General features: G+C 48.0%; 2 protein-coding genes across 5 annotated transcripts in view; both read right to left on the bottom strand.

Moving 5' to 3' along the window:
• Window positions 1-10,000, bottom strand: part of LOC126573504 (calmodulin) — a 14,656-nt gene that overhangs the window by 3,177 nt on the left and 1,479 nt on the right. For 2 of the 4 annotated variants that reach the window (XM_050233676.1, XM_050233677.1), the window contains exon 2: window positions 3,263-3,735. In XM_050233676.1, coding sequence (XP_050089633.1) covers window positions 3,263-3,265 — 3 coding nt within the window. In that variant the 5' untranslated portion in view covers window positions 3,266-3,735. Of the gene's footprint in view, window positions 1-3,262; window positions 3,736-3,847; window positions 4,230-10,000 lie in introns of those variants that run through there. The other 2 variants (XM_050233675.1, XM_050233678.1) reach the window with 2 other exon arrangements.
• Window positions 4,954-10,000, bottom strand: part of LOC126573508 (bursicon) — a 5,728-nt gene continuing 681 nt past the window's right edge. The window contains exons 1-2 of the mRNA XM_050233682.1: window positions 9,621-10,000; window positions 4,954-5,523 (exon numbers count right to left, since the gene is read on the bottom strand). The exon at window positions 9,621-10,000 is cut by the window's right edge and continues 681 nt beyond it. Coding sequence (XP_050089639.1) covers window positions 5,189-5,523; window positions 9,621-9,759 — 474 coding nt within the window. The 5' untranslated portion in view covers window positions 9,760-10,000 and the 3' untranslated portion in view covers window positions 4,954-5,188. The remainder of the gene's footprint in view (window positions 5,524-9,620) is intronic.

Consider the following 10,000-nt stretch of genomic DNA (forward strand, 5'->3'; position numbering starts at 1 on the left):
CCAATTCCAGTGGGGGGAGAGCAAAAAGGAAAAAAAAAACGGAAAACTTCATTTGCTATCGAAATCGATCGGCCATGTCGCGTCGTTGGTGTGCTCCCGTCTCCCCCCCAGGGGGACACCGAACTCCCATCGCTTCCAAACCGATTCGATGATGCCCATCGAAGGGGAGAGTTCAAAAAGTTCTGCGGTCACGTCGCCATATCGACGATCGGTGCCAGGCCAATAAATTGCCATGGTGACCAGGAGAGAGGCGGGGACATTCGAGAAGCAACAAGCTGTCAAGCGGTGTGTTACGCTTTTTACATAATATGGACACCATGCAGTCGCCTGAAGCACCCACATTCCTTCGTGTACACGCCGTGGGATCCTAGAGCGGGCACCATAGTATTATTTGTAATTCCTTTTTCGTTCTGTTAAACGTAGCTCAAAGTTGCTTTATTCCTTTTTAATGCATTCGCATAATCGCATATAGCGGTGCTTGGCAATAAACCATGGTGCGATCACAGGTTTTTGGTGCATTTTTGGTGTGCTTATTAAAATTCAGCAACCGTTTATCGGGGCCACTGGCTGTTCCTCTGCCCTGCGATAACGATAGATGGTGGCATTCGCGTTCGAAAGCAACGAAACGTGATGCAGCAACGCTTTGCGCACCGCTGTTACTCTGGGGAAATGCAAGGATGCTTGCTTTGACCTTGGCAGGTTTATATTCGATTGAGCCGGGCGAGAAACGTGGGCAACCAAAACTGAAGTAGTCCGTGATTGCGAATCGGTCGTCTGAGCAAGTTAGGTTAATACCAAAGTATTTCTTGAGTGAGCTTCAGCCGCCACGTGGGAACAATCCAGTGGGACGCATGCTGCTTTTGACACTAATGCCGTATGGTGTTAGTGTATGACCCCGGCGGTGAAATGGCCCCACTCGGTGAACCGAATCTGACGAGGACAGCTGGCTGCAATGTGCCGCATGTGGTCGTCTTCCACGGTGGTGGGAATGGTAAAGGAAGTGAAACAGTCTCAAGCAGAACACGATGATACGGTTGGCCGACGTGTTTATCGAAAGGTTATCGATAAAAGCTAATGGCCAAACACTGTACCTCACTAACGGTTAGTATAGCACCGTGTCACGGCAGGGATGCTGTTGTCGCCATGTCCTGCGCTGTCTTGCCCTGTCGCCGCTTGTTGGCTGCTTTCTTGTAAGGACCTTGGCTTACTTGTTAAAACTTCTTTCTAGCTTTCTGCTCGCCATCCGCTCCATTGCTAATCTGTTGATCCTTCTTCAAACACTCGAACCAAAACGGAATGGTTCTTGCTTTTGTATGGTTCTTGCTTTTGTTTTTTTTTGTAATCTTCTACGTGATTAGATTTATCCGCCACTTTTACTCTGAATTCTTGGGCAGCTGGAACTCGGGGATAAGCTGGTTCAAACAACTTTGTTTCGTATTTAGTTTATGGAAACATTAGTTTTGAACATTTCAACAACAAAAAAATCCCCATCTAACCTCCCAAACTCCACTTCGACTTGGTACAGTTGCGTACACAACTTTCTGACCGACGTCCCGGGAGAGTACCGTGCTCTAATTACGATGCCACAGCATCCAGAGCAGCCAAAGTTTCGTCTTCAGGCTTCGCGACCGACAAATTCCGAAACCAGCGTACTCATGGGACAAAGAGCGGAAGTTACGTAATAAAGTTTGTCCCACGGTACCAAGGGTCCCTGGTTTCAAACTCTCCCTGGTCTCGGTGCGAAGCATTGGCAATGCGTTTATTTCAAATTCACATCCGATGCTGCACAGCGCCTTACTTAACGTGACAAGGTTAAGCTTCTCCGTCCGCACCTAATGTACCTTCGTCAGTGGGCGTCAGGCTTTACTTTGATGGATGCTCTTTGTTTGCGACCTATCTGTGTCGCACAGCGCGGTACTACGCTACGGTGTTCCATTATGACTACTACCATGCTTTAACTACACCGAGGCAGTACCGAGAAGTGTATAATTTTGCGTCAAGCCTAGTTCCGCCTGGCCGCATCCTGTGTTGTCGTCTCATCCGTGCAGAACCTGGGTACACGACAGGGTTAATCAGTTTAGGTTGGAGGATTAATTTATAGCAGATTAGTAGAGGATTGCCGTAGAGACACGGGATGCTCAGGATGCTTATGTTGAACGATGGTAGAAGAGGAGCAACATTTATCAAACTATGGAATCTGAATGGCAAATTCTTGCGGCATGGGTTGCTAGTCAGGTTGGAGGTTAGCGTGGCAATCGCTGTTTTGTGCTCGATCCGATCTAATTATGATTAGGCGTCGTTTAATCGTTACAAGATTAACACGAAAGTTCATCAGTATGGAGTGTTTGGCATACCGAGGGCATTCAATTGAATAGATTTGAAGCAACTCGAAGTGTTATTTTGCCTTTTTTACGGAACAAGTGTTCGTTTTGCTGGCAACTAAAGATAAGTATTTTGTGCACTGAAAGGATTCCTTTTTTATTCTAAAGGATGGCTTCTTCTTCAATTCGCATAGAATGTCTCTGGGACTTGGAAAATCATCTAGCTTCTGAAGAATGAAAGTTCAGAAGAGTATTAATGTTGCAATTGAATCAGCTAAATGAACAAAAAAGTCGATTCGAAATCAAATATTTCAGAAAAGAACAGTTTAGCCCATACACTGCTGTCCACACTCGCAAAAACTGCTTTCAATGGATAAACATTAGGCGAGATCACAAACATAATCGGGCATTGAATTTGTCTAAGCTTTCTTAGTCGCAATTACTAAGCTGCTAAGGGACGGAAAATGGCAGGATAATCATAGGAAAAGTCACTAAGTTAGTCAAAGTGTTCAATTCTGACTAAAAACGGAATCCTTACTAAAGGATGAATAGAAAGAAAAAATCCCATAAAAATTGCTCCATAGTAGGAAGCAGAACCACAACCAACAGCAAACCGTGTCCGTTTGATTAGCGACCACCGAGCTCATTGCTCATTCAAGGGTAAGATTGGCCAGAATCTCGGAAAGCGCCAACCAATGCCGGGCGTTCTTTCCAAGAAGGCGATGGTTCCATGATTGAATCATTCCATTAAGTTCACCGGGCCCCCCTTTCCGTTCCGGGACTCACTAACGGAATGGAATCTCATTACAGGGGGCGTCTTATCAAATTACAAACTTTTCGTCATGAAGGAAAAAAAGAACCCACGGCCACAAGTAATGGGGCTCGATCATAAAAATCATCACCTAGAAAAGGGGTTTTTCTCGTTCACGTGTACTACTCACCATGATCAGTTGTCTGATGTCTTTGACGAAGGTCGATGCAGTGAGAAAGTTGTTCACCGCCGAGAAGATTTTTCCTTCCAACTTGGCGCGATTTTGTTATCGGTTGGTGCGCTACGTAGAATCCGTGGTTGGTGCCGTGGCTGCTGGTGCTGGTCCACGAAGGCTGGCGCACGAACGGGATAACGATCAGCTATCGTGCTCACGCGCACGAAAATCTTACGATCGGCGTTAGATTGACGTGATTCGTGCGTTTGATTGTACGGCGAAGAAGCATAGAAGTCACTGTCACTGAGCCGTGGTCGGGGTCTGGATCCTGGGCGATTTGATAATCACTCCGCAAGCACCACCGAGGCGAAACGAATGTGATGGCCGCTCGCTTATGCGCTAATCAAACACATACCCACAACACACACAAACACGCACTACAAACACCAACCAACCATTCGATTGATGTTCGAGAGAGTAAATATGGGCTGGGATTAGTGGAAGGGATAAGCAGAAACCATTAGTACGGAACAGAACGAAGGAGTACGGAGCAGAGAAAGGAGTAGAATGTTTGACGCCAAACGCGCCCGTACGGCTTACTCAAATCGAATGATCAATCGCAGTTGGACAACCAAACAAACGACCACCGATCACGAATGGTGCTACAAAAACCGGTCCCAATTCGGAGAATGGCTGCTGCACCACTCCGACAACTTGCTGAACCTAAACTGTCGACCGTTCCCAGGGGCCGAACGATGATGGGATGAGTACAGCTAGCCAGCCATCCTGCCTCCCATTCTAGCTCATCGACCTGCACGGGACTTTTTGTGATTCACGACCATTCACGTGCTGGCCTCTGCTCCGAGCCGCTGGCGAATTGTTTGCGATGATGCACAGGCAGCGCTTTGTTGTTGTGTTGTTTTTGAGCGATGATGGAATCCGAAGGGGAATCCCTCCGTTTGAAGATAAAGCGAAGATGAAGCTGTTTGTTGTTGTTCTTGTTGCTGCTTGTCTGGATAGCTCATCGCCATTTATGGTTGTTTCGTTTCAGGACCTATTAGACCTCTAAGAAGCTCAACGTTACACAATGAGCTTCTGCGCACTGTCACAATAAGTTTATACGGTGCTTGCTGTTGATTGTGTCTAGATGATGAATTGTGCTGTAAATTAATCATTAAACTAAATTATGCAGCGCTGCTCTGTTGTAAATATGCAAAGGCATACCGGGAGCCCATTCCCCATAGTTTCTCGTGGCTGAAATTGAAATTTTGAGAGAAAAATGCATTTGAACAGAAAAGAAGAGAAAGGAATTGGCTGCCACGATGTTTCGGGTTTGAAAATTATGGTTTCCCATCGAGCAGTAGCTCGTGTCGTGGAGCAGCAACTGTATCACAGCTCGGTGTAACTTTTGTGCTTTATCTATTCCCGAGCTCACCAGTTCACCACCAGTTAGCAGCTCGTGATGTTGTTTTTTTTTTATGTATCCGTGTGCATGTGTATGCACTTTTTCATTATCACCAACATCGAATTGCAGGCAGAGCGAGGCGAGGAAAGGATGATAAAACATAATTAGCCAGGCGCGGGGCTCGCATCCGTTTCCACAGCCGGAAAGCGCCAAGCGAAGCGGAGGATAAAGCGGGAAAAAGGGGAAATGATAAGGTGGACGAGCAGAACGGAGCGGAGACGATGGAAAGCGAAAAAGCAGCAACAACGAGGGAAAATCGTGGGAAAAAAGGGCATTAACAAACGGCATAATTTAGGTCTCCAGCTATGGCCATGTTGGTTGCAAGTATGGTTGGACATTGGGATGGTGGTACTGTGTCTCTGGTTCCGTTAAAGGGAACGTTCCGACACATTTTGGTGGATGTTTTTTGGGGAGGGCGACTCGGAATGTAGGCCACATCGCGAAACTGTTATCTGATCGGTTATGCAAGCGACTGATTAGCATAGGAATGGGAGCAACCGACCACAGTAAAACACAGAAACACAAACAACACAGAGGCAATCAATGGGGGGGCGTACTTTTCGGAACTTCTTTTCGCCATTCTTGGCCTTGGGACAGAAGAGCGAGACGGAGGCTTCCCGTTCGCCCGACTCCTGGCAGCACATGCACGAGCGTTCCATCTGCCAGATTTTGCTGCCGGACACCTGGATGTAGCTGGCGCAGCGGCCGATGCAGGCGAACGATGGGATCGGTTTCGGGACGCAGCCCGGATACTGCAGCACGTGGATGACGGGCGTCACCTGGCAGTCATCTGCAGAGCCGGAACCATCCTCTAACGCAGACCACAGCGGACAGCGGACAACGGGCAACGGTGTAGCGCATTGCAATTTTCCGTTCCGTTTTGCGTGGAAATCGTGGAAAATGGACCACCAACCAATGGTCAGAGCAAAATGGTGAACGAAGAGGAGCGGGACGAGAAGAGAAAAATGAGAAGGAAAAAAAAAACATTTAATTCCGATTCACCCACAGCGCACCGGCTGGTGAGGCCTTCGGATTCGGAGCACCGTTCGCACAAAAAGGTTTGCAAAAAAAAACGGAGGTTCGAACCACAGCTGTGTAACACCTGCGATTGTGCCACGACTTGCGTGGTTAGCTCGCAGGAGAGAGAGAGAGAGAGCCGATGGTGGTGGTGGTTGTGGCCACACCACAGGAGCAAAACCGAGAGCCAATTTGCTGCTGGGTTTATATGTGATCAACTGATGAATAGGTTAGTTGGTTGGTTGGTTGGTTGGTTCGTTGGTTAGAAATATGGTTTTGTAAAGGTTCCTGGTTCCTTGGAAACATTATCGAACGTCGCATGTCTGTGTCCCTGCTGCGTGTTCCACATGTGGCCCATCCGTGTAGCGAGCTAGAGAGAGGTTTTGGTGGTTTTGTGCTGGAATTAGAATGAATTTGTGTTACACGATGGTCTACCGTAAAGAGAGGGAGGGGGGGGGGGCGAGGTCATGTTATAATCAGTGTTGAATAAGTCATCCAGCTACAGTGTGGCGCGGTACAGAAGGATTAATAGCTGGTTGGCCAATGTTTGATTTCATAAATTTGTTTAACCACTTCTGGTACAAGTGGTTGTCACATTTTAATGCACAACAAATAACCGCCCTGCATCTGTGTCGCTTTGGAGCAACAGTAGCTTATCATAATTTGAATTTCCTCGATGGAGGAAAACTCGATGGAGGCCGGGTAGTATTACGACCACCTCCATCGCTTCCATTTGTTACCTCAGATATCATATCGCTGCGTCGCAATTGCTTGAAATGTGACAAATGTGGGCTACGGTGTAGCCGTTAGGGGATGGCAACGGTTTTGTTGTTTCCCATGGAGCTCTGCTGGCTTTCGTTCTAAATTATTAGGTTCTGTATGTACGAGGGCAAGAACAGATTCATAAATCCAATTAAATCTGGAGAAACTTTTTTATGACTTACTTGATAATACTTTGCATGGGCTACATTGTTCAAACAAATTGTTTTGTACATCTGCACCCCAACCGCGATTCATCTAAATCTGGGATCTCAAACTCATATTAGCGCGCGGGCTGCAGTTCAGAAAGTATCAACCAGTTCGCGGGCCATTTCAACACATATTTTAAAGATCTTCCTGGCATATTTTAAAGTTAAATGCAATAAAATGGTCGCCACATCGGAAAAAACGAAATAATGTAGCTTGCCGTTGCCGAAACCCGGTGATGGAGGCGCCATACTTTTTTTTTTTTCGAAATGGAGGCGCCGAGATTTTTTTAATAGACATTTAAATACCTAAATAACGAGGGATCTCAAACTCTATTATTTGGAGAATGTTTAAATGTCGTAAAAAATGTTTCTTCATTCAATTTCGCGCCGATAAATGATTCTAAGCGACAACCTTTTTTTTAGAATTCCATTAATGCAACGCATCCCCTGGAAGGATCTTAAACAGCGCTCCGTCGCCAACATCATCAGAATGCTAATCGTCTCGTGCTCGTCTACGCGAGAATGAACTAATAAAACGATCGTTGAACTTGGTGCTACACAGAACGTGCTCCAACCCCCCCACAGGGGCGAGATCGAGTTGAAGTCGACCATCCAGAACGTCCGCTGGTGCGACCGTTGTCAGCAATTCGTCAATCGTGGCACGCCGCCATGCAACGGCCATCACTTGTCGGGCAGGGCGTCGTTGGGCTCCGGAAATGACGTGATTCGTGTTGTCAAACAAGCTCACCGACATATGCCCCAAACCTCACCCCATTCGCACCCTTCTATCCGTCGGCAACACCATCACCGTAATCGATTCGATCGGGTTCATCAACTCGATGGCTGTTGACATATTGGGACACTTATCCGTGCCGGGCCAGAAGAGGAGGTCGCCTTGATTCGATGTAAACTTCCTGTTGTCGGTCCTCGGTGGCCCCGGGTTACCTCTGGGTTCCAGTTTCGATCACCGTCAACGTGGTCATCGTAGGACTCGTCCGGTTGATGGCAAACCGTACACCGCCATCAGACGTCGAAAGCAATCAAACTTTGGTCCATCGCCATCATCATCACCATCGACAGGGGTACATCGTCATCACCATCACCGTAGCACCGTGCCCAGCCCCAGGTGTTGTTTGGTACGTCAGGCCGGACCCCGGTCCTGTCACAATCCGGATGTGCTCCTCGTTGCGATTGAACCGGGCAGGTTCGATGTTTGAATATGAATTCACGCGTTCTGCCCGGGGATTAGCAATGCGTACACGAATTGCGTGCTGCTTGCTGGGCGATAACCGACGGAATTCAATTCCGCATCCCGCATCGTCCGGAATTCAGGGCCATTGGAGTTCGATGATGATGATGATGATGTTTGATTTTCATGCGAGAGATCGTGTTCGCGGATTCCGAACGGACAACGACGGAGTCGACGGAGTAGGCTTTATGGCTTGATGGCTGGCTGTAGCATCAGAGAACCCATTGATGTTGTGTTTTCATTTCTCTTTGCCCGTTGCCCGTCATTTACCACGAAAAGATGTACCTTTGATGGATGATTCTTGCCGCGTTTTCCCGGGATCCCGTTTGATATCTTCCGAGGAGGGGAGCGATGGGGAACGGGAACACAGGGAACCTTATGGGTTGTCGCTAACGAACTACGAACGATCTGCGACGATGCGTTAACGGTGATTGAGTTTTATGGGGTAGAGAAGTCGAAGCCGAAGCCGGGGTGGAAATAATCGAAAGAAAAATTGTCCCGGGACATGTACGCGCGTGTGCGTGTTTGTGTGTCTGTGCCGTGTGAGGATGGTGCCCGGGTCAGCCGGGGGGTCGTCGGACGTCGTCAGCGTGTGCTCGATCATATGATTACGCTGGGAATGACAATTCTGGGGCCCAGAGGGAGTGCTATTGATCGCACGATTTATGAACGCCGTAAATTGGATCTGGAGCGTAAAAGGCGGGCTCCTGGATCAGCACTTTCCTTTCCCAAGATGTTATCGAAGGATGTCGCACTCGGGTGCAGACCAGAAGCAACCGTTACATTGGTTTCTTCCCAACATTCTAGTTTCTGATGAGTTTCATTTACTAAAAATTAAAGACATCTTTTTACTTCTAGTTCCCTTGTGGCCGACACTGTGTGATGTCGAAACATTTGTTATCCGGAGACGCAATTCCCTTTCGCAACCATTTCTCAAACCCACAACATCCCATACCCCGTAGTACGACGGTGTGGCTCGAATTGGCTGCTTCCCGTTTTGGCCATTAACAATTTTGCGGATTTTAACCGGAAATGATCAACATCAATCATAATGAGCCGAACACAAAGGAAACCGCGAAGCCAACGTGCGGTGGTCCTTCGTGCCTGCTGGGCGAACCATTTTGCAGCAGGAAGTTGGCCCAGCTGACTGTCAACTAAATGGATTCGAGTGTCCCATGAAACAAGGGAAATGGGGTTGAGATCCTTTTTGCTGGAACAGAGAAACATGGAGAGCAGCGAGGGCAAGGATAATAGAGGGAAAAACATCTAAGTGGAAAATGATGTGGATAGAGAGCGATCACAGCTGGAAGCCGGAAGAGCGAATGATAATATGCAAATGAACGCCCGAGACCGATACCATCATCTTCACGGTGGTGTTGGGGATTTCCGCGGATAAAGTTCTTAAAATGCGTCGCTCGCTCGCTCGCGTTCTGTCGCATAATGACCCCGGTTCCTTTGCTGGGATGCTTCTTTTGCTATTGCTGCAGCAAAATCCGCTTCCACGTTCCGTTGAAGTGGAGATTCCTCTTTCGGATGCGCAATCCGGAATGTGGACCACATTCGGTTTCAGAGTGAAAGATGGATCCACTACCGCCCCCCCCAGGCGGGGGTGCGCTCCAACGCTGTGCGTCCGTTAAAAGGAAAGTGCGAAGTCAGAACTCTATAAGTACGTACCGTCGCTCGACTGTCCGTGATGGAGCAACACCGGGGAACGTTCTGCGTTGGCGAAGGATGAGGCAACAGCACTCGCCCACACTAGATGGTGCTCGCGTGACCGGATAATGAGAAAATGGCCAAGAAGTGGAAAACACATTTTTCTCCTTCCAATAGCGTGGAACCAGTTGGTAGAATTCTTCGCGTAAAGCGCATCGTGACTGCCATTAAAAGAGCTCGCAGCTCGGAGAACTGCGGTACACAATCCAGCTACCACTTTCCCCTAGTACCACTTGAGCGCAAAGACGCATACAAAATGTTTTGATGCGATTACTACTGGAAGGAAGCTGCTGCTCTTCGTTCGCGCTGATTCGTTTTACGGTCCCAGCGGTACGGAAAGC

This window comes from Anopheles aquasalis, chromosome 2, assembly GCF_943734665.1.
Source record: "Anopheles aquasalis chromosome 2, idAnoAquaMG_Q_19, whole genome shotgun sequence".
NCBI classification, from domain to species: domain Eukaryota; kingdom Metazoa; phylum Arthropoda; class Insecta; order Diptera; family Culicidae; genus Anopheles; species Anopheles aquasalis.